At 54.2% G+C, this 23,430-nt stretch overlaps 1 protein-coding gene across 4 annotated transcripts; it reads right to left on the reverse strand.

The window, feature by feature from the left end:
• Nucleotides 1-756: 756 nt before the first annotated feature.
• COLGALT1 (collagen beta(1-O)galactosyltransferase 1) lies at nt 757-23,344 on the reverse strand. Of its 4 annotated transcripts, none has more exons than XM_070792561.1 (12): nt 22,932-23,344; nt 21,462-21,572; nt 20,603-20,720; nt 14,224-14,358; nt 12,855-13,059; nt 10,845-10,964; nt 5,765-5,841; nt 5,585-5,691; nt 5,195-5,327; nt 3,490-3,617; nt 2,515-2,721; nt 757-2,334 (listed from the first exon to the last, which is right to left on the reverse strand). In XM_070792561.1, exons 1-12 carry the CDS (start codon nt 23,192-23,194, stop codon nt 2,067-2,069), a joined length of 1,872 nt encoding a protein of 623 aa, XP_070648662.1. In that variant the 5' UTR covers nt 23,195-23,344; the 3' UTR covers nt 757-2,066. The 4 variants fall into 4 exon arrangements, with proteins under 4 accessions (XP_070648662.1, XP_070648665.1, XP_070648664.1 ...); XM_070792564.1 differs by lacking the exon at nt 22,932-23,344 and adding an exon at nt 22,380-22,903; XM_070792563.1 differs by lacking the exon at nt 22,932-23,344 and adding an exon at nt 22,368-22,903.
• Between the last annotated feature and the right edge of the window lie 86 nt (nt 23,345-23,430).

Here is a 23,430-nt window from a genome sequence, read left to right on the forward strand (position 1 = left end):
AAGTTAAGTTGTTGCCTCTGAGGAGGTGTGATTTAATTTTGCTTTTTTCAGTTTGCTTAGCTGTAAATTCTCATTTCTTCACTAGAATCACACACCATCTGTTATTTTGTAAAAGCCTCTGGTATATGCCTGCAAGCCCTAAGGGCTTAAGAATCTTGAAAACTTTTAAGTATTCGACCCAGAAAATGTACATGTTGTTGAGGGTTGATAAATGCCCCACCTCCCTCATCTGGAGGCCGGGACCACTCTAAGGTCGATGCTATATATTGTTCAGCCTCATCTAAGGTCCCCAGTTACTGGTAGTTAAATTAATGGCTCACTGTCAGAGTCGGACACAACTGAGCGACTGAACTGAATGGCTCACTGGCGACCCCTGCAGGACTCCTTCCCGCTCTTCTTTACGTCACCCTGGGGGCTACCTGGGGGTCATCTCTTGGATAACTCAGGTCCTCATCTCAGGGTCTCTTTTTTGGAGACTCCAAACTATGACAGCGCTCTCCTCACTCTGTCATCTGAGACAGTCCTGCAGCTGCCCCTATAGGCCAGAGTGCGGCTGGCCATCTGTCGTCCCTGCGCTATTCTGGGTGTTTCACGGGGCGCCCTGGGATACCGGCTCTCATTCCGCCCTCACCCGCCTCACTGGCTCCCCGCCAGCACCTGGTCTCCTCCCACATCTTGGTCTGAAGCAGGGGGTGGCGAGTGTGGGTGGTGTGTAGGCGATGAGCAGACCATCGGGCCAAGAAGGGAACACAGATGTATGTGAAAACCCAACCAGGAACATTTAATAAAAAAATAAGCAAGTTATCCAGGACCTGACCGGGACAGCAGTTAGTTACCCCTCAGAGGACAAGGCACTGCTGGCCGGTTCTGACATTCGTCTCAGGCTTGAAGGCACGGTGAGTCCTCCAGGCTATGCTGGGGGACGTCCTGCCCAGGCCATGGAGAGCGCCCCAGTGCAGCGGAGCCCGTCCGAGGCCCCAAACACATGATCCCACCAGAGGCTTGGACAAAAGAATGCCATCAAGCAGGTAGACCACACCTGAGATGCAGGGCAGGGCAGCCAAGCAACCGAGGACAGGGGCGTCCTCACCCCCTCCAGGGGGGCTGGGTCTAGGGGAGCGTTGCAAGAGGACATGGGGTCACGGAAACACGTGGCTCTCCCTCTTGAGGGAAGAGTCACCCCTGCTCCTGGGCAGTGGTGGGGGGGATGTTATATACACACATTCCAGGTGACGGGGGTGGTGCACCAGAGGAGTCAAACTCAGCCCCACCGGGAGCCCGCGAGGTCAGGCACACAGCAGGCACTCAATAAGTGCTTGCTGCATGAAGAAATGGAAGGACTCATCTATCTCTGTGGGGGTATCAAATGGTGACTGAACAGTTGTCATCCTGCTTTCTGCATCACTACTGCAGGAGATGCTCTCTGGATGTGTGGAGAAGAAACCAATTAGAGTGAAAAGCACCTTGATTATCTTCAGCCCTAGCACCACGCTCAGCTCCCGGCACACAGCAGGCACTCCATAAATGCACCGAGTCAGTAAGAGCTTTTGTGTCACAAGTACCGGGCACAAAGTCGGTGTTCAGTATGTGTTCAAATAAGTGGAAGTCTGCCTCACTTGTCCCAGAGCCTGGGATGGTGCCTTGCATACAGTAGGCACTCAATAAATACTCGCATGAATTGAAACAGTGAATGTGTATCACTAGGGCGTGATTCTTGATGGGGGATCGATAACGCTTGATGACTGACTCCATCACTGATGGAGGGAGTAATCAAACCTCATTCACTGCCAGAGCAAGGGAACCTGGCACCCTGTGACCAATCCAAGTGTTGGGTGCACCCAGAGATGAACAGTTCCCACCCAGTCCGCCTGGCATACAGTAGGCACTCCATTAATGCTGCCTGCGTGCACGTGATTGCTGAGCAAGAGCCGGCTGGACGCTGCCCTGTGCGGGGAGCCCTCCGGGGCCTGCCAGGGGCCAGAGGGGCCCCGCCGTCCCCAGTGGGCGTGTGGGGGCCAGGCCAGCGACCGCTGCTTTGGCTCCACGGCCACCGCCCCTCAGAGCTCTCAGAGCTCATCCCGGGCGGCACTGTCCAGCGGGGACTGGAGCACGTCGGAGTTCTTGGCCTCGCGGCTCAGGGCCTGCTGTTCCCGCATCTTCTGGGACTTGGCGCGGTCCCAGTCGGTCTTGACGTGCTCGTTGTTCCACACGACTGAGGTCTCTGTGTCGCTCACGTACCCGTCGTCCCCTGTGTAGTGCGTGGGGTAGATGAGCAGGGGCTCCACGGAGAAGGCGCGCAGGTCCCGAGGGGAGAAGTGGGCCTTGTATTCAGACCTGCAGGGGAGGAGCGGGGTGGGGGTGAGGCAGATGGAGACAGAAATGCGTGGCGAAGGGGACTCATGAAGGAAGCGGTAGAGAAGCCCCCTCCTGGGGCCCGCGAGCCTCACGCCCCCTACCCAGGCCAGCTGCACAGCAAGACCCCAGCTCCCCTTGCCCACTGCTGCCCCCTCTCACACTGGGTGCTTGTCGAACATGACTGGCAAGAACTCGTCCACCGGCAGCATTTTGGAGAGCGGCCGGGCAGCCAGCAGCTTGCGGGCGCCTTGCAGGGAGATCACGTAGGCCAGGGTCCAGTACGAGTAGTCGGCCTCCACCAGGTTCCTCACGCGGGGCACAGCCTTCTCAGGGTGCTCCACCTGCATCCGCTTCCGGCCCACGTAGCTGGGGTGCAGAATGGGGGCTCTGTCACCCTCCGCCTGTCTACCTGCCCAAGAGTGCTAACGCAGGGAGCCACTGAGCCGCTGTCAGACCCTGGGGTAGGGGGAGCTGGGGAGCACTGAGGAAGCTGGTGTGACTGGACTGGGTGAGAACAGGCCCACAGAGGTCTAGGGCCCACAAGGAGGAGAGTGGGACTGAGAAGGAAGCTTCTCTGGGTTCAGCGGGCAGTGGGACGGGTGAGCAAGGTGGTGGGTTCAGGTGAAGCGGTCAGGAGTGAAGGGGACCCATTACTACTCATTTTAATGACACTCTGGTGAGTCTGAGGCTCAGAACCTGGATCAGGGCTCTGCACAGCAGCGGGGGGAAGCAGGGTGGGATGAACCAACCCACCTACATGAGACTGTTCTGGAAATACGTTGGCCACCCTCCACCTAGTACTGGTCTAAGACCCAGGCTCCCTTGGCCACACCCCACACTCGGCACCAAAGGCTCCGCCCTGCTCCCAAGCCTTGACCACACCCACCCAGGCCACACCCCCAAGTCCTTTAGCCACACCCACAGGGTTCCAGGTTAAATCTTAGCCACACTGGCTAAGTAAGAGGAAGGCCCCAGTCAAGTCTCCAAGCCCTGAGAAAGAGCTGGCAGGCTTCCAAGACCCCCGACTTCCAGGTCAAGTATGAGTCCTCCTGCCAACCTCCCACAAGACCCAACCTATTAACCTGCAAAGGCCCTCAGAGCTAGTCTCCAGGCCACCACGCAGGCCCGACTCACATGAGGTCCCAGTCCAGACCCTCCCGCTCCACATCCTGCATAAGGTTCATCAGTCGCCTCTTGAAGAAGATCTCGAAGCGTAGGTCATCCTCAAACACGAGTGATTTCTGCAGCCCGCGGTCCACAACCTGAGGGAGGAGGCCCACTGAGATCCTGGACAAATCAAGCCCAGGCCTGACCCCAAAGCCAGTTCTGCTTCAGAGGTCTGGGCACCAGGAAAAAAGCAAAACACACACACACACACCACCAGAAGTTCAGATCTACCTCTTGGCCAAAACCTTCTCCTTACAACTTGGAAGCAGATTCCACAGCCTCAGCCTGGCTGCCCCTTCCCACCCCAGGGCCTGGGCCTGGGCCTGCCCTGTGCCTTTGATACAGAGCACCCTTCTCCCATGCAGCAGCAGGCAGGATCCCTCTCACCCTGCTGGCCTCAGTTCCAATGTCAACTAAAGAGATCCTTCGTGACCATCACCCAAAGCAGCTAGTTGAGGACGATTCATAACCCTGGACCTCTCCTGTAGGTGCCTCTCACTCATTTCAACGTTAGTCATTTCTCTGTGGTTTAGCATCAGTCTCCCCAGCTCCCAGGGCTGTGAATCCCCTGTGGGGAGCTGGGTGTGTCTTGGGGGCTGTCGTGTCCCCTGGACCAGCACCAGGCTGGGCACGCAGTCAGTACTTGACAAATCTTCCGTGAACTAATGAACTTGATAAGCTTCGTGACTGAAGAAGACTCTGTCTTCTTCATCTGGGAAAACGAGGCTGAGATTGGGAAATGCCTTCCTTGCTCACAGAGCTCACCCCGCTCAGAGGCAGGGCTGGACTTGAACCTGGATCCCCTCTGGCTCCATAGCTGCCTGGACACCGCAGCCTTTGCCCCGTACCTTCCATGATCAATGTCAGAAAAAGAGAGCAACCTGGGCGAGAATGCACTGCCTCAAATACCAAATCTGACCTCAAGTTGGATGGCTCCAGGTTCAAAGCCCCATCTGGCATCCTCGCCCATCATAACCTTTCCCTCCCAGGGTGTCTGATGAGCCTCTGTGGCTAATGGGATACCAATGTGTGGGGTGTACATTAGTTAACATCACCATGGCTGGTGCTCCAATTAGTAAGCTCTGAGCACGGTGTCCAGACTCTAGATACTTGACAGTGGCTGGGTATGAAGAGGCTTCACTTGGAGGTCCAGGGCCTCAGACCCCACCGTTTCTAGAGTCAGGCTCACCCCTCCTCAGACTCAGGACTCACATCTGCACAGTGGGAGGATGGCAGCTGCCCCACCTGGGGTTCAGGGGCCACATTCACCCAAGGAGAGAGGCTGAGTGTCCTGCAGTGGTTCTGGAAGCCTGCCTGGGGTGCAGGGGATTCCCTCCCTGAGCTGTTAAGAAGCCCGAGGAGGGGACTTCCCTGGTGGTCCAGTGGTTAAGAATCTGCCTTGCAAAGCAGGGGGACACGGGTTTGATCCCTGGTCGGGGAACTAAGATACGGCATGCCGTGAGACAACTAAGCCTGCGAGCCCCAACTAGAGACTCCGAGTGCCGCAACTGGAGAATCCCCCAGCTGCAAGGAAAAGCCCCCACGTGAAGGGAAGATTCTGAGTGCTGCAATTAGGACTAGATGCAGCCAAATACATAAAAATCATAATACATAAGATGTTTTTAAATAAAAACAAGGGCTAAGGAGGGTCCTGACCCCCTGCCAGACGTACCTCCTTCCAGATGTTATAGTGGCTGAGGAAGCAGCCCAGTTCGCCCTTGGTGAGGGGCCGCCCATGGTAGGGGTCCCGGTAGCCTGGCAGCATCTGGATGCCCAGAGCCTCCACCTGGCTGGTGTTCATGGCTCTGCAAGTGTGGAGGGGTGGGGGGCAGAGGAAGACTGTATCTATCCACAATCCCACCAGTGAGCCTCCCTCCCCCACCCTCCCCCACCCTCCCCCACCCCATCCCGGACCGGATGTGGCCTGCCTGGGTGTGGCCTATACCCATGCGTACCCAGCCAGCGTACCCAGCCAGCGTCAGACCCACGCCGCCTCCGCGGCCATCAGGGTGGTCTACACCCACCCGCGGCGCCGCCCCTCTCCAGGCAGGGCTCAACTCACTTGCCGTCCACAGCCTCCACCAGCCGGCACGCTATCTCCTGCTCTTCCAGGGCCCGCAGCATGCGTTCCCGCCGGTCCTGCCGCCGCTTCAGGTTGATCATGAAGACCTGCGGCCCACAGCCTCTGTTGTACCCTCTGGGCTGGCCCCCGGCCCCCACCCCGAGGGAAGGCCCGGCCTACCTCGTCAAAGCCCATCTTGTCTGGCGTCTTGGTAGGCACTGAGATGAACCGCGAGGGCTCCGAGGGTGGGTGCTTCACTGGGGGGGCAGCAAAGCCGAGGGGTCACCAGGCGGTCATGGAGACGGAGGGCTCCAGCCTCGCTCCTGATGCCCCCTCCCCAACCTCTGCATGGCTCCGTGTCACCCCGGGCTCCTCAGCCTGATGCTAGAGACCCTGCCTGACCCAGCCCTGCCCACAGAAGCAGTGCCAGTCTCTCTCCTCTGCCTCTTACCCACTCTGGCTGTTGGCACTGCTCCAGACTTACCCATCCCCTCTTCCTGCCTCTGGACCTTTGCACATGCTGTGCCTCTGCTGAAACCCTGTTCCTCCCTTGTTTCCTTTCCCTGAGTTACCAGCTAAGATGTCTTCTTGGGGTAGGGGGCGATGCACCAACAGGAGTCTCCTGGCCTCCCCAGGCTGAGTCAGGTACCTCTCTGGAGGCCCCCACAGCACCCGGCCTTCCATCAAAGCCTCATTCCGCAAAGCCTCATTCTGCTCTAAGTCCCAATTCTCTGATTATCTCCCATGAGCTCCACCAGAGGGACACCAGGTCCACCCACCCACGTTGGCTCCCTGGCACCCAACAAGGAGCTAGGCACAAACTCATAAAACAAGCAAAGGAATTACATTCCTCATCTGTGCTGTTGTTCAGTCGCTCAGCCATGTCCGACTCTTTGCGACCCCATGAACTGCAGCACACCAGGCTTCCCGGTCCTTCACCATCTCCCAGAGTTTGCTCAAACTCATGCCTAGAGTTGGGGATGCCATCCAACCATCTCATCCTCTGTCGCCCCCTTCTCCTCCTTCCCTCAATCTTGAAAGTGGACTAAAAAACCTCTCAGAGGTTTCTATCATGAGACGATCCCATGAAATCACATGTTATTTTGGGTTAAATTGTGTCCGCCCTCCAAAGATATGCTGGCATCTTGATCCCCAGTACCTCAGAAGGTGACCTTATCTACAAATAGGATCTTTAATGAGGTCATTAGGGTGGTGGGCTCTAATCAATATGGGTGTTCCTGGTAGCCCAGGCGGTAAAGAATCTGCCTGCAGTGCAGGAGACAGGTTTGATCCTTCGGTCAGGAAGATCCCCCGGGGAAGGGAATGGCTACCCACTCCAGTATTCTTGCCTGGAGAATCCCATGGACAGAGCTGCAGTCCATGGGGTCACAAAGTGTCAGACACGACTGAGCCACTAACATATACACGTGGCATGTAATCAGTATGATTGGGGTCCTTATAAAAATGGGAAATCTGGACACAGAGACCTCCACGGAGGGCACACGGGGTGAAGATGCACAGGGAGCTGGTGCCGTGTGACTGGAGTGACACACCTCCAAGCCCAGGGATGCTACGAAGCTCAGGGTGGTCATGATCACTCCCCTTTTAGCTGCTGTGGGCAGTGCTCAAACCACATCCCCAGGGCCCTGTCTCGGCCCATCCCTGATGGTTTCCCATAGAAGGAATAGATCCACAGGGGACTGTGAGCCTGCTGAGGCCCAGAAAAGCCCAGCATGCCAGTGAGTGTAGCATCCACCTCCGCAAGAACAAAGGCCCCGTGTGAGCTAGCAGGGCAGACACAGGCCCCTCTGTCTGGGAGAGGCCTGGGTGAGGCCCAGAGTCCACCCGGAGCCTCCCACCTCGCAGCCTGGGCCTCCTCCTCTAGGGACACTGCACCCTGGGGCTTCTTCCTATTCGGGACCCATCACAGCTCCCTGCCACCTGCTGCCATCCTCAGGGGACCTTGGGACCCAAAAGGGCAAGGCTTTGGGATCTGAGAATCCGGCTGCAAAGCACTTTCCCTCTCTTTCTCAGTCTCCGCCTGCCTCCTTGGGGTGTACGTGTGGGAAGGATCTGCCTGTGGGAAGTGGAGGTATCTCTTTATCCTGTCTTACCAGTTCTGGGGAAATGGAACATATTAAAGTCCAGAAAGAACAAGGCAATGCAGCTATGTCACAGTGATAGAAAAATGCAACACCCCTAGGGACTTCCCCTGTCGTCCAGTAGCTAAGAATCCGCCTTCCTGTGCAGGGGATGCAGGTTCAATCCCTAGTCGGGAAACTAAGATCCCACATGCTCGGGGCAACTAAGCTGGCACACGGGCAACTACAAAGCCCGTGAGCTACCGTGGAAGATCCCACAGGCTGCAACTAACACCAGACGAAGTCAAAGAAAAAAAAAATTGTAACATTGCTAGACCTATTATAGGGTGAAGGATTAAACTTGACCACAGAGCAGTCTGGCCTTTGCTCTCTGCTCCTGGGTAGTTGAAGACCTTGGAAATATCTTTATTTCAGGCCTTGGGCTATAGTGGGTATCTATGCCAACAGTGTAATTTAGGGTGGGGGTCTTGGCTCAGTCTCTACAGTGACTGGAGATGGGGGTCAGCCACGTGGCAGTCAGCTGTATCTGTAAGAGCCCCAGCATAAGCCCTCGATGCAGAGGCTCGGGGAGCAGCCTGGCTGGAAGTACACCATGCGTGTTGTCACGCGCTGGTGCTGGGAGAAGCAAGCACTGTCCACGCGACTCCACAGAGAACGGACCCCAGGAGTCCCTGTGCTTGGAATGCTCCTGGACGCTGCCCCACACGCCTTTTCCCTTTGCCAAGATGGCAATTTGTGTCTTTTTGCTGTAATAAATTGTGAGTTTAATAGCTTCAGCTCTGAGTACTTCTAGTGGATTATCCAACCTGAACATGTTCTTGGGGACTCCTGATGTAAGAAGTGAGAGCAATCTTGTAGGTATCTCCTAACTTTGCACCCACAGAAGCATGTCTAGAACTCTCTGCAATGCTGGCAAACAAGAAATGCCCTACATGCCCCAGAGAAGATGGGTGAAGTGACATATGGCACAGCCAAGAGTACATAAATCTGTAGCTGAACATCTACATGGAGTACGAGACAGCAAGGCAAGGGAATGAGTCACAGCCACACTCAGCAGCCAGTGGCAGCAGACAGGGACACTGCGTGGACGACACCACGCTTGAGCAGCACACGGTGTGATTCCACTGATGTGAAGCACAAAATGGGAAAGCCAGTCAGCTGGTGGATTCAGAGGGGACACTGGGGAGCGTCAGGGCTTGGTCTGCATCTGGATATAAAGGGATATAAAACAATCATCACACTGCACACCCATGACCCGTTACTGCTGTGTGTGCTAAAACTCAGAGAACAGCCCTTATACTGAGCCAAGTGTATGGGGCCAACTGGGAAAGACACCCCATGAGCAGGCAGGGAAGGAAGCAAGTTGCTGGATTCCCCATAAACAGAGGGCATCTCTCTGAGGTTTTCTGTAAGCTTGAAATTTTACTGTAAGAAAGATCTTTGAACACATGTAAAATCACATGCATAGCCTGGACCAGGTACCCACACACAGGTAGAGAGAAAAGATGGTTTTCACAAGAACTGTGAAGAAGGATTTGCACAAATATCTGAAACTTCCAGACCCCCTCCTTCTATCTGTCCTGCGTGATCTGCTCGAGCCCTCAAACAGGAAAATATTCATGCCTCTGTTGTGTGTGAGTTTATAACAGTGGAGTGAACGGTTTCCTAACCAGAAACAAGAATATATGTGAAAATTTAAACTAGGACCATTGATAGTAGCCACAGAGAAGCTTCTCAGGGCCCAGTCACAGAAAGGAGTTGGCAATAAGCAGAGACCCACCTCTTGTGACTATGGTGGGGTTGCCATCCTGGGCCTGGACAACCGCATGGGACAGACACTTGGGTGTTGGGGGCGGGGTGGGGGGGTCTTTGCCCTGGTGACCTTGCAGCCTCCAGGTGTTATCTCAGAAGACCCAAAGTGTTAAGTGTTAGTCGCTCAGTTGTGTCTGACTCTTTGTGACCCCTGTGGACTGTGGCCCGCCAGGCTCCTCTGTTCATAGAATTCTCCAGGCAAGAATATTGGAGTGGGTAGCCATTCTTTTCTCCAGGGGATCTTCCTGACCCAGGGATCGAATCCCGGTCTCCCGCATTGCAGGCAGATTCTTTACAATCTGAACCACCAGGGAAGACCCCAAAGCCCCCTCCAGAGAGCAGAGTGTCATTCCATCTTCAACCACAAGGGGGAGCCATAGACAGAACCTTCTAGAAATGGATGGGGTGATGGGGACTGAGCCCTGGGACAGGGGCCTGGCCCTCCAATCCTCTTTCTGTGCAGTGGAAGGCATCGCTGTGCTGCTTCACAGGCCTTCACAGGGAAGTGGGTGCTCAGCACAGGGCCAGGCCCCCACAGAAGAGGATGTTGCTCCATTGTCTGGTTGCTTCAGAGACTCCCCAGCTGGGGGAGAGGCCCCTTCCTCAAGCAGCCTCAATGGTGACTCAGCCCTGCGCACTCAGCCCACCTCACCAGAGGTACAGGTGCTAACATAATAGCCTATGGATTTATTTGTATATGCATTAGAAAGACATCAGCTTGTAACCACAGTAAAAATACATATTAAAGTTTCCTTTTCAAAGTGTATTCAAATAAAAGAAAGTGTCCGATAAGATAAACATTAAACAAACAGTGGGTCTGGGGGCTGGCAGGGGCATGGGTGATGAAATGGCTGACCCGGCCATGCACGCAGGGTCATCAGTGAAACCTCCTACCTCCCGTGCTCCCACACCCTCCACGGCTCCTGCCTATCCCTGGGGACAAGACCCACTCCTAAGTCCAATGTCTGATGCCCCCACCGTGGCCCTGCCTGCTGGCTCTGTACCCCTTCTGCCCCACCAACCTTGCCTGTTTTCTGAGCTCACAGCCCCTCCAGCTGCCCAGCTCCTGCACGTGCTGCTCCCTCCAGCTGCAATCTCCCTTCCAGCTAACTCACCCTGCATCTTAATGCCACCCCCACCAGAAAGCTCACCCTGATTTCCCCAAGCGTGCCATGCATAGCTGCTTGCAAGCCATAAGAGTGGGGACAACTGTTCACACTGGATTCTCAGTGCCTGGCAAAAAGACTGATGCCCAACAGACACTCAATCAGTGTTCACGGATAGATGAGAGATGGTGGGGAGAGGGAGACAATGTGGCCCTCCTGGGGTGGTGCGCACAGACTCACCCATGACCTCCAGCTGCACGTGCATGAAGCTCTCGGCCTCGTCCTGGAGGGTGCTGTGTGACCGCAGTGGCACCGGCAGAAAGCCATACACTTCCTTGTTGCAGACGTACATCTGGACCTCTGGGGCCAAGCAAACAACGATGAGAATTGAACACAGAGCAGTAAGGCCGCGGAGGCAGCCTCTGAGCAGCAGCATTAGCCTCACTGCCCGGCGTGGGGCTGGGGCATAAATGGGTCCAGCTGTTCCCAGCAACCAGCAGAGACCACCCCAGCACTCCATCTGGGAACTGGAGTCAGAAGAGGGGTTCACAGTGCCAGGCGAGAAGACAAAAAAAAACTCCACCTTGCATGGGTACTGACAGTCCCTGCAGGCTTCCATGACAAAGCAAACCACAGAACGGTGGGTGGACAGCAAATACTCACATTTATGCACAGAAATGAGATGCAGTCGGACAAACCATGAATATCATTACCTCTGTCTGTGTTTGTCCTCCTCTGAATAGCTAAAACATTTTTTTGAATGGTTTAAAACTTTACAACAAATATATATATATTTTTAAAGTGATGATCCCAACGAAAATGATTTTCATTCAAGGTATGTGGGTGCTAAGTCGCTTCAGTTGCGTCTCACTCTTTGTGACCCCATGGACTGTAGTCCATCAGGCTCCTCTGTCCATGGGATTCTCCAGGCAAGAATACCGGAGTGGTTGCCATGCCCTCTTCGAGGGGATCTTCCCAACCCAGGGATTGAACCTACATCTCCTGAGGCTCCTGCATTGCAAATGGATTCTTTATTGCTGAGCTACCAGGGAAGCCCTTCATTAAAGGGCCAGATAGTAAATGTTTAGGTTTGTGGGCCAAACTGCTCTATCTCAATAACTCAAGTCTGCCTTCAGAATGTGCCCAGAAAGGGCATGGAAGCTCTGCGCCCCTCGCCACATCTTGCCCCATGCATCTCTTCCTGCAGGTTGTTCTGGGATTATATACAGTTTTATAATAAATAGTAACCTAGTGAGTAAATGAGTTTCCTGCATTCTGTGAGCTGCTCTTGCAAATTAGCAGAACCCAAGGAAGGAGTTGTGAAACCTCTGATTTATAGCCATTTGGTCAGAAGCATGGGGGCTTCCCTGGTGGCTCAGTGGTAAAGAATCCACCCGCAATGTATGCAGGACACGCAGGAGATGTGAGTTCTATCCCGGGGTTGGGAAGATCCCCTGGAGGAGGGCATGGCAACCCACTCCAGTATTCTTGCCTGGAGAATCCCATGGACAGAGGAGCCTGTCGGGCTACAGTCCATGGGGTTGCGCAGTCAGACACAACTGAGCAACTGAGTATGCAGTAGAAATACAGGTGACAACTTGAACTTGTGACCAGCATCTGAAGCAGGAGAGGGGTCAGTACTGTGGGCCCGAGACCTTAACCTGTGGAATCGGATGCGATCTCCAAGCAAGCAGAGTCAAAATTGAAATAGAATTGAGCTGAATTATCAGACACCTTGCTGGTGTCCTAGAATTGCTGGTTGGCGTGGGAAATTACCCATCTCCAGCACACACACACGGGAGTTGGATCCTAGAACCCAAAAGACATTCTAGCCTGTGTCCACATGAATACAAGTGGTGGGCTGGATTTGGCCCACGGGCCATGAGTTGCTGACCCATGTTTAAAATAAGTGACAAGTCAGCATTCAGTGTTCTCTTTCTCTTAAAAAAAATTTTTTTTTGCCCTAAGTATACAATTAGAGAGCAATTATGCTCAACTATAGATAATTGGAAGAATATAGGGAAATATCAGTAAGGAGGTCTTAAAGACCTGGGGAGTGAAGTCACCCAGCAGAGCTAGGGCTGGAGACAGAATGGGTCCTGAGGATATCACCTGAACACCTGGATACAGCTGCACCTGAAGTCATCGCTGTACTCTATAGTGCTGGTTCTGTGAAACTTCTGTGGGCTGATAATTGGTCCCAAAGAACCAGACAGACACCCCATGATGGCAGATCCCCCGTGGGCTCACCTGCCTGCTTGCAGGAGAAGGCAAAAACAATGATGTCATCAAAGGACCAGGTGTAGTCAGGGTGCGGAGGATAGAAGGCCAAGTTCCTGGATGCCGCCTTCCGCAGGTCGATCAGGAAGGTCGAGTGCACCATGGGGACTGCAAAGCAGCCCCGGCGTTCCCGCTTGCGGATGGGGATGTAGGCAGGCGTGCGCTTGTAGTAGCCCTGCGGGGAGTGGAGGCAGAGTTCTGTGTGGGGGTCCCTAAAGGGGAGGCTGGAGACCAGGACAATGGGAGGCCCAGAACACCTGGAGGGTAGGACCAGGTGTCAGCTTCTGGCTGTAGTGGGCATCCCCTGAGTACAGAGCTCTGGGCAGGGCCAAGCAGTCTCCAACCCCCAAACCTCAGTTGCTGGGCAGTGGCAGAGAACACAGGGAAACAGTCACTCACAGACCCAGATCAATACTTCTGATCTGAAAGGCATTTGGGAAGGAAAATTAAAAACCTGAAAAGGGACCAGATACTTGAGCTTCTTTAATTTTATAACTAAAACACCAGAAGTGGGACTTCAAAAAAGTCAGGGGGAATCTTTTAGAAGTTCTAAAAGCTTCTGGAACAATCTGGAATTGTTATCTCTCTTCCTTGTACCCTTTACAAATTGGAATTGTTAGCATATAAATTTAGACTTCTATGAATACTTTAAAATATAGACACCACTGAATTATTCACTTTTAAAATGGTGAACTTCATATTCTATGAATTATATATCAATTCAAAACAAAAAGACAGGAAGAGATAGGATAGGTCAGCATCCTAGCTCTAGCCACCTGGCCCCCTTCCGGTGGCACAGCCCTGCTCCAGCTCCTGTCCCTCACTCCGTCCGGCTTTCCCTACAACCCCACCCTCAACTCTGGGGTGGGACGATCAGAGCCTGGCATTTTAATGGCTTCAGTAATTGGTTCAGGTGAAGGAGATGGGACAAGGTTCAATCATAGTGAACTAGCTGAATGCTGCTGGAATTATTCCCCAGGAGTTTGAAAATGAAGTCACTCAAGGGAGGGAGGAAGAGGAATGTTGGCTGAACACATGGATCAAGCCATGCCTGAAGTCCTGTCCTGGCACTACCACGTCATAGCTATGTTTGCATAGGCAAGTCACTCCCCCTCTCTGTATGTGTGTTTCTGCCTCAGAGTACTGGTGGCTGGGGGCAGCGGGCAAGGTGGGAACAATCGCAGACCATCCCCTAATTTGAGGATTGTCACAATGGTGTTTATAAAATGGTCACGAAGAGGCAGCATGGTAATAAGCTAGATTTCAAACCCAGCCCCTACTTGCTCTGTCTAGCCCCCACCACCCCCAGGCCCCTGCCCTACCCCAGCAGCCCCCTGACCTGGGATGTCATCCCACACCAGAAGTTGGAATACGCAGCTCGGGAATCCAACATGGGGGCCACCACCGTCTTGTTCTCTGCGATGAGCAGGGTCAGCGTGTCAGGGTTGAGGATCAGGTTGTCGGCGTCTACAAACTGCAAAACACCCAATATGGCATCAGCGTGGGTCATCAGAGTCACCTGGGCTGACATCAGCGTGGGCCATCAGAGACACCTGGGCTGACATCAATGTGGGCCAGGAGAGTCACCTGGGCTGACATCAGCGTGGGCCAGCAGAGACACCTGGGCTGGGCCATGGCTTGGAACAGCTGGGGCTGAGGCTAGGGTCCCGGGGGCCTGGGGTACCCTGAGTAGCACACGCAGCCTTGGAAGCCCCCGTGCTTCTCAACAGACAGCTCTGACCTAAGTCACCAGCAGAGTTACGATCACATGATGAAATACACTACACGGCAAGAGAAGGGATGGGCCACACGGCACAAAGCAATACAAACGGGCCCCACGCACAGTGCTGGCGCGACCCCGGAAGTGACAGCGGGGTACCACACGGCTCCATTTGTGGGAACTTTCAAGATGGGCAGCGCTGGTTGACGAGGAGGACGGCTGGGGCAGGAGCCGCCTCTGCAGGGAGGGGCCGGGAGAAAGACACTTTTTTCTATGTGAGTTAAATGCCAACCAAAAATTTTGTAAAAATAGGATCTTTACGTAAGGTTCTTTTTTTCCTTTAACACTTTGAACATTGGAGTAAAACGATGATCACTCGTTTGTGGAAACCTGGAAGGAAATTCACCAACCCACAGACAGGGTCATCACAGTGGGGTGTGCGCCTGCTGGTGCCCCCCGTCAGGCCACACGGCAGAGCTGTTCATCACACGAGCTGGGAACGACTCAGGAATCTAGCCGTGGAGAACCAGCTACAGAAACTCTGGCCCTGTCCCACTGTGTGGCTACAGAGTCGAGACAAGTGAGAATCAAGCAACAAAACACAGGTAAGGATCTCTCTATTGACCCAGATGTGAAAACAGATCACAGTATATTACAGAGAGCTGTCAAGAGGTGGGATTCTTGGTTTTTCATTGTTTTTTTTAATGCATCTAGTCCACAGAACATGCTTTCCGTTACCCACGCAGGGTTTTCAGAATGCTCGAATCATTTGCTGCAAACAGCAAACACTAGAACCCCAGCCTTCTCCAGCAACACGGGAACGGCGTTCCCACAAGGCGAGGCGCAGCTGCAGGTGGGAGGCGGCTGCCCAGCCGCTCCGGACATTTGAATCTGCGACCTTGGAATTACACACGGTGAAAACGGCCAGTCTGGTGGTTTCTCCACAAGTGGAACACTGAGTTACAGCAAGCTCACTCAGAGATACAGAATGGGGAAACTGGAAACGTGGACTTGAAGGGACATTTGTTCACCGTGTTTAGCAGCATTATCCACAGAAGCCAAACAGTGGCAACAACCACGGGTCCATCAGCGGAGGAAAAACAGAATGTGTTCCTTTCACGCACAGAACATGACTCAGCAGTGACGAGGCGTGAAGCAGGGCCACAGGCTGCAACACGGGTGAGCTCTGAAAGCACCAGGCTGAGGGAAGTCAGCTGCATAGCTTACGAAACGCCCTGGACAGGCCAGACACAAAAACACTCAGCAGATCAGTGGTCCCCAGGGACTGGGAGAATCGGGGGTGACTGCTCATGGGCACTGGGTTTCCCCTGGGGGTGATGGAAGCTAGTTTTGGAACCAGACAGAGGCTGTGGTTGCAAAGCATGATGAATGTACTAAATGCCACTGATCTGTACACTTGAAAAGGGCTAATTTTATGTTATGTGACTTGTACCTCAAGTAAAAAAACACAGTCAGAAAGTCAGTCTCTCTAGGAGGTGACATTACAAGGTATGTTTTTTTTTCCTCTTAAACTAATTCTTACTGTTTCTTGTGTATTTTCTTACACGTAACACCCACAGTATCCATAAAAAAGAGAAAGAGGGCTTTTTAATAATAATTTTCAAACACTAGGGACTTCCCTGGTGGGACAGTAGATGTGGATCTGCCCGTCAATGCAGGGGGTGGCGGGTTAGATCCCTGGTCTGGGAAGAGTCCACGTGCCGTGGTGTAACTGGGCCTGTGTGCTACAACTATGGAGCCTGCCACCCTCAAGCCCATGCTCCGCAAAGAAGAGTAGCTCCTGCTGGCCGCAACTAGAGAAAGCCCACGTGCAGCAATGAAGACCCAGGGCAGTAAAAAATCAACAAATAAATGCATGTACTCAGGTACTCAGTCATGTCTGACTTTGCAGCCGCATGGACAGAAGCCCTCTAGGTTCCTCTGTCCATGGAATTTTCCAGACAAGAATACTGGAGTGTGTTGCCATTTCCTCCTCCAGGGGATCTTCCCAACCCAGAGATGGAACCTGGATCTCTTGAGTCTCCTGCATTGATAGGCAGATTCTTTACCACGGCACCATCTGGGAAGCCCCAAATAAACGCATAAAATTATTAAAAAAAAAACAACACTCAACAAATGATTTCACATTCCAATATGGATTACCAAAGCCCTCAGTTACAAAAATACATCCGTGTGTCAAAAGCTGCTTTGAGTTCTGAAGCAGATTCCTGAGTTCCACCCAGGTTTGCTGAGGGAAAAAAGTGAAAACCAGCCAACCTCAAACCGTGAAAGCGAAACCCAGGGAGGCAGACAAGGTGGCCCTGGGCTGGATGGTGCCAGGAGGTCTGAGCCCACCTCTGTCCCTCACTGATTCTGAGACACCACCCAGCAGGCTGTCACTTCTCTAAGCCTCCATTTTCCCATCTATAAAATGGTCTGATAAGGCACCAAGTCACAGGGCTCCCAGGAGGAGCCTGTCACCTCCTTCCTCCTCCCAGGAGGTGGCTCTGTCCTCCCCATAAGGCTCACGCCAGGATGTGAGGTCCTTCTGGCACCCAAACATCCAGCAGGGACTGTTCTCTCAGCCTCAGAGCACATCCTGAAGCCACAGCCCCACACCAGCACCCACCCTGGCCTCCTGCTGCCGCTATTCCTGCCCAATCGGCCCTGCCCCCCGGGCAGCCACAGGAACTTCTAAAAATCAGAAATCAGAACCAAGCCCTCCCCTGCTCACACATCCTCCATGGCTCCCCATTACCCTCAAAATAAAAGCCACATCCCTCCCTCTTGGCCTGTACAGTCCAGCCCCCACCCACCACCTCAGCATCACCCCCTCCATCGCTCCACTCTGGCTACACTGGCTTCCTAGCCAGTCCCAGAATGTCCCAGACTTGCTTCCTGCTCTGTTCGCTCTGCCTCAGACATTGGCCCCCAGCTCCCACTGAGGCTGGCTCCTCTGCTCCTTCAGATCTCTACTAGGGCCCCCTCCTAAGGGAGGTCCCCAACCCCCGGTACCTGTGACTGTGACCTTATTTGGAAGCTGGGGACTGTGACCTTATTTGGAAGCTGGGTCTCTGCAGATGTAATTAAGATGGAGTTCATCCCTCTTACGCTGTTGGTGGGAATGTAAGTCGGTGCAGCCACTATGGAAAACTATGGAGACGGCTCAGAAAACTAAAAATAGAATGACCGTATGATCCAGCAATCCCAGATCCGGGCATATATCCAGACGAAACTCTAATTCAAAAAGACACATGCACCTCCCTGTTCACAACAGCACTGTTCACAACAGCCAGGACACGCAAACAGCCCGCATGTCCATCAGCAGACGAGTGGATACAGAAGACATGCATATACGTGATGGGACCATGCCATGCGCAGCAACACGGATGCAGCTAGAGAGGATCATACTGAGCAAGGTAAGCCAGAAAGAGAAAGGCAGACACCGTATGATATCACTTACATGCAGAAGCTAAAATACCGTACCGATGAACCTGTTCCATAAAACAGAAACAGATTCACAGGCTTTGAGAGCAGACTTGCGGCTGCCCAGCGGGAGGGGTGGGGGTGGGAGGGGCTAGGGGTACAGGATTAGCAGATGTCCACTATTATACAGAGAGTAGATGAATCCCAGGGACGGTGGAGCCTGATGGGCTGCCGTGTCGGGTCACACAGAGTCGGACACGACTGAAGTGACTTAGCAGCAGCAGATGAACAAAAAGGTCCCACTGTATAGCACAGGGAACTATGTGCAGTATCCTGTGATAAGCCACAATGGAAAAGAATATAAAATAAACAAATAAAACAATAATCACTTTAAAAAAGAGATGGGATTCATACTACATTAGTGAAAGGGTCAGTCTCCAGTCTGTCCGACTCTGTGATCCCATGGACTGTAGCTGGCCAGGCTCCTCTGTCCACAGGGAGTCTCCAGGCAAGAATACTGGAGTGGGTTGCCATTTGCCTCTCTAGGGGATCTTCCCGACCCAGGGATTGAACCTGGCTCTCCCATACTGCAGGCAGATTCTTGACCATCTGAGCCACCAGGAAGACCATACTAGATTAGTGCATGCATGCCAAGTCGCTTCAGTCGTGTCTGACTCTTTGCGACCCTATGGACGGTAGCCCGCCAGGCTCCTCTGTCCATGGAACTCTCCCGGCAAGAATCCTGGAGTGGGTTGCCATGCCCTTCTTCAGGGGATCTTCCCGATGCAGTGATCGAACCTTTGTCTCTCTGGAGCTCCTGCACGGCAGGCAGGTTTTTCACTGCTGAGCCACGGGGGAAGCCCCATGCTAGATTAGAGTGGGCCTTAAATCCAGTGACTGGTGACTTTATAAGAAGAGATCACGTGATCACAAAAGCACAGACTGCAGGGATGCTGCCCACAAGCCAAGGAATACCTGAAGCCTCCAGAAGCTGGAAGCGGCAAGGAAGCCCCCTCCCCTAGGTTTCAGACTGCGGGCCTCCAGAAGTGTGAGACAAGAAACTTGCATCATGGTAAGCCCCTTGGTGTTGACCCTTTGTTACAGGAGCCCCTGAACGCTGACCACGCTCTCAAGTGTCTTTCAGGGCACTGGCCGCCTTCTGATATTTCCTCGTTCGGTTTTGTTTGCTTTCTGGTCACATTCACCTTTCCTGGGAAGCTAGGAAGGTGGGGCTCAGCTTGTGCTTATCGTCACTGTGTCCACCAGGCCTGGCACGAGGAGGGCACAGGGAGTGGCTGATAGACATACGCTGATTGATACATTAAGAAGGTACAGACCAGAGCTTCCCTGGTGGCTCAGCGGTAAAGAATTCACTGGCCAGTGTAGGAGACACAGGTTAGATCCCTGATTCAGGAAGATCCCACATGCAACTAAGCCCGGGCACCACAGCTATTGAGCCCGAGCTCTAGAGCCCATGGACGGCACCTACCTAAGCCTGTGCGCCCTAGAGCCCGCGCCCCACAACAAGAGACGCCACCGCCATGAGAAGCCCGTGCACCTCAACGAAAAGTAGCTCCCACTCGCCACAACTAGAGAAAGCCTGCATGCAGCAACCAAGACCCAGCGCAGCCTAAAATAAATAAAGAAGAAGATAGAGACCAGCACTTTCCTGGTGGCCCAGGGGCTAAGAATCTGCCTGCCAATGCAGGGGACACAGGTGCAGTCCCTGGTCCAGGACAATCCCACATGCCACAGAGCCACTAAGCCAATGTACCACAACTACTGAAGCCCACGGGTTCCAGAGGCCGTGCTCCACAACGAGAGAAACCACGGCAATGAGGAGCTCACACACCGCAATTAGAGAGTAGCCTGCACACAGCGCAGCCAAAAACAATTTTTTTAAGACAAGGAAAAGATCTTGGGGTCTGGTGCATAGATGGGAAACCACCATAGGCACTGTTAGTCCGACATTATTACATTTAACCTCTACAGAGAGTTAAGCTCAGTGGTCAGTGCCCCCTGCCCATCACACCAAGTGAGGGGACCACGCCTGGTCAAGGGGCCAGGCTGAAGGAGCTCACAGAAGACTCGTGATCTGTGGGCATGCATCCCAATATTGCACTCAAACCTCAACCAGCCCCTTCCTGCCAGGGGCCCAGGAGGGGGAAGTGAAAGTCAGGGGTCAGCAGCTCAGTGTCGCCAACATCCCCCAGGCCCCACCCCATCCTCCTGCTTCTCAGAGTCACCCAGAGGTCATCACTGTGACTGGGCAGAGATATCAGATCACTGGTGATGGTGATAAAAGGGGAGATGAACAAGTGTCCAACCACGGGGGACATAAAAACCCACTCATTTCTGATGATTAAGAACCAAGGTGGCCTAGGATCAAGACCCAGCTCCTCCACTAACCAGCTGTGTCACCTCTGATAACTCACTTCCCCTCTTAGAGTCTCAGTTTCCCCCTCTTTAAAATGGGGTTAAGGTTGGTCTCTGAATTCCACGGCTCCACCTTCCCTTGGAGACGCCAGACCTTCCACCGGGGACCCCTGCGTTGGGCGGCCGAGAAACTCACCAGGATGTAATCAGCCCACATATCCCGGGCTGATTTCAGAGCCGCCTGGCGCAACTTCATGACATGCTCGTAGCGTGAGTCAGACCAGTGTTTGGGGCCCTCCTCATCTGGGTAGGACCTGCGGAGAGGCAGCTGTGATGGGAGAAGCACAGGGCACTGTCGGAGCCCAGAGAGGCCTTGAGCTGGCTGAACGCGGGTAGTCAGAGAGGGCCTCCCGGAGGAGGGGATGTGTAAGCTAGATCTGAAGGCTGGGAAGAAGCAAGGACAAAATAGAGGAGGACGGAGGTATGGTGTGTCCCAAGTAGGGGACACGGTGTGTGCAAAGACCCAGAGGGGAAGAATGCTGGGAGAGGGGTGAGGGGCAAAGGGGTCTCTACTGCCTTGTAGGGACACGCCCCCATCTCTGAGGGGAGGGGGAGTCGAAGAAACTTGGGAGCCTGTCCTCATAGACTCCTAATCTGGTTTGGGCAGTGGGTGGGTACAGAACTAAAGCCTAAAAGAACGAAAAGAACTAAGTCCACGTCAGCCAAGGGCTCATGGGGAAGGTAAACAGCTGAGCTAAGAGAGATAAGGAATAAAGCAGCAGGCGTCCACCACAAAGCCCAGGGAATGAAGGAATTCCAGGTGGAATAAATAGAGGGGGTAAAAGTCCAACCGGAGGATTATGGCCCACTGGGGAAGCTGGAGGCGAGGTGCCAGAGCCAGTGCTAAAGGCTGCAGAGCTGGACTGGAGCGTCAGGGGCTGGAGGCAGGGGGCGGGCATGTCTGTCTCGGGACAACGGGAGCCATAGAGGGTGTGTGAGCAGGGACACAGCCAGGTCCAACTGGAGGAGGGATCAGGGCAGGGCCTGGCGCTTACCTGGGCTCCTCCGATGGCCGCCACTCCACAGAGTGGTACAATCCCTTCACAGCCACCAGCCACTCCCGAAGCACTGCCGAAGTGTTGTCTGCATTGTGGTCTGTGGCCACCCTGTAGGCAGAGCAGGACAGGGAGTGAAGTGAGGGAGACGGAGGCAGGACAGGCAGCAGGAAGGCCCCAAGGGCTGCCACACACCAGCTGGGCCTCACACCAGTGACACAGCCCTGGGCATGACACGCCCCCCACCACGACATTTCCTCATCTGTAACACAGGGGGTGAGGACTGGGCCCACTTCCCTGAGTTGCAGAGGGGACTATTTTACAAGATCATTTTGGAAAAACACATTAGACATGATGCCAGTATTCTAGGGCATCTAGGATCTTACAACCATATTCGCTACTAAATATGAACAATTTAGTAAAAATACATTTATATCACACAGTCCGGTCCTGCCTTCTTCAACTCTCTCCTGTGAGTAGTGGGGTTGCTGTCACTCATTCAAGAAGCATTTCTTAAGCACCAACTAAGTGCTTGGATTATCTGGACTGGAGGGAAAAGGAATATTTGGAAGCCATCAGCCGATAACTATTCTCCGAAATGAATTGTTCTTTAGTTGACAACAATAACACTGATGACAGTAATAACAACAAAATCGAACAAAATTATTATTGTAATATTCACAACTCGGGTCACTGATGCCCAGCACAAGGGCTTCACACTCATTAACTGGTTCATCTTCAAAAACAACTCAGAGTTATCTTAGTATCCCCACTTTTCAGAAGAGAAAACTGAGGTAGGAAGCAATGAGTCACCAGCCAGATTTGTTCCTGGCCCTGCCCCATTCCGCTTCCAGGAAGGATCTGCTCCCCCGCTACCCTCCGCCAGCCGCCGGGCACCCCACCCACCCACTCCAGTACTTAGGAGGCAGGAAGTCTGATTGAGGCTGGGCTCAGGGATCAAAACGGCAGCAGGAGCGAAAAGACGTTCAGTTAGTAGAAGTGCAATGTGGGCCACGGCAACGCCCCAGTGCGGGGGGTGGTTCTCAGGCTTCCCATCTTTCAAGCTGTGAGTGCTCCCAAGTGGGTTAAGGGGTTAGTCTCGGGCTGCGCGGCACGGGTGATCCCGGATATGTCCTAATGGGAGTGGGGGCAGGGAAGCCAGTAGGCGGCAGAGCAGTGGCTCGCCCCACCCTAAAGGGGCCAGCGGGCTCAGCGCGGTTCCGCCGGTGCTAACGCGGCGGAGGAAAGCAGGCAGGAAGGCACACGCAGCTCTGGTCCGCTCTGATGCGGGACAGCAAGCAGGGCGCGCGGCGCGGTTCTGGCCCGCCCGCCCGAAGGAGACAGCAAGCAGAGAGCACGCGTGGGTCTGGTCCGCCCTCCCCAGTGCGAAGACAGAGAGCAAGGCGCGGCGTGGACCCGCCGGGACGGGGACAGCAGGCCTGATGCGGAGCCGGTGGGCGCCGCGCTCACCACAGCGCCGTGCGCTCCCGCGGATGCCGCAGCCGCTCGAGCGCGCCCAGCGTGGCAGGCAGCGCGTGGGCCGCGTTGCGCGCCAGCAGCGCGATCAGCACTCGCGGCGCCTGCAGCGGCGACTCAGGGCTCCAGCGCTCCTCGGGGAAGTAGGCGGCGGCGCCGGGCGGGCCCCCCAAAGGCGGCAGCGCCAGCAGCAGCAGCAGCAGCAGTACCGGGAGCGGCCGCCCGTGTCCCCTGCACGCGCGTGGGGCCGCCGCCATCGCGCCACGAGTCGCCTTTAAGCCGCTTTTCTGCCGGCGTACGCGGACCGCGCCTTAAAGGGGACGTCAGGACCCCGCCCCTGCTGCGCGCCTTAAAGGGGAAGAGAGCTCCAGGCGGATTCAGGCTTTAGGGCCTGCCTCCAAACGGTCTTAAAGACACAAAGTGCCTTGTACCCTCAGCAGCAGCCCCCTAGGAAGAATGACGTCAACCTACAGGCAGGCTCAGGATCCCCCGC

This window comes from Bos indicus, chromosome 7 (assembly GCF_029378745.1).
Source record: "Bos indicus isolate NIAB-ARS_2022 breed Sahiwal x Tharparkar chromosome 7, NIAB-ARS_B.indTharparkar_mat_pri_1.0, whole genome shotgun sequence".
Taxonomy (NCBI): domain Eukaryota; kingdom Metazoa; phylum Chordata; class Mammalia; order Artiodactyla; family Bovidae; genus Bos; species Bos indicus.

Coding starts and splice junctions, on each gene's coding strand:
- COLGALT1 (XM_070792561.1), bottom strand. CDS start 23,194: ATGGCGGCGGCCCCACGCGCGTGCAGGGGACACGGGCGGCCGCTCCCG. Junction 5,328..5,584: donor GTGGAGGCTGTGGACGGCAA/GTGAGTTGAGCC, acceptor CCACACTTGCAG/AGCCATGAACACCAGCCAGG. Junction 2,335..2,514: donor ATGTTCGACAAGCACCCAGT/GTGAGAGGGGGC, acceptor CCTCCCCTGCAG/GTCTGAATACAAGGCCCACT.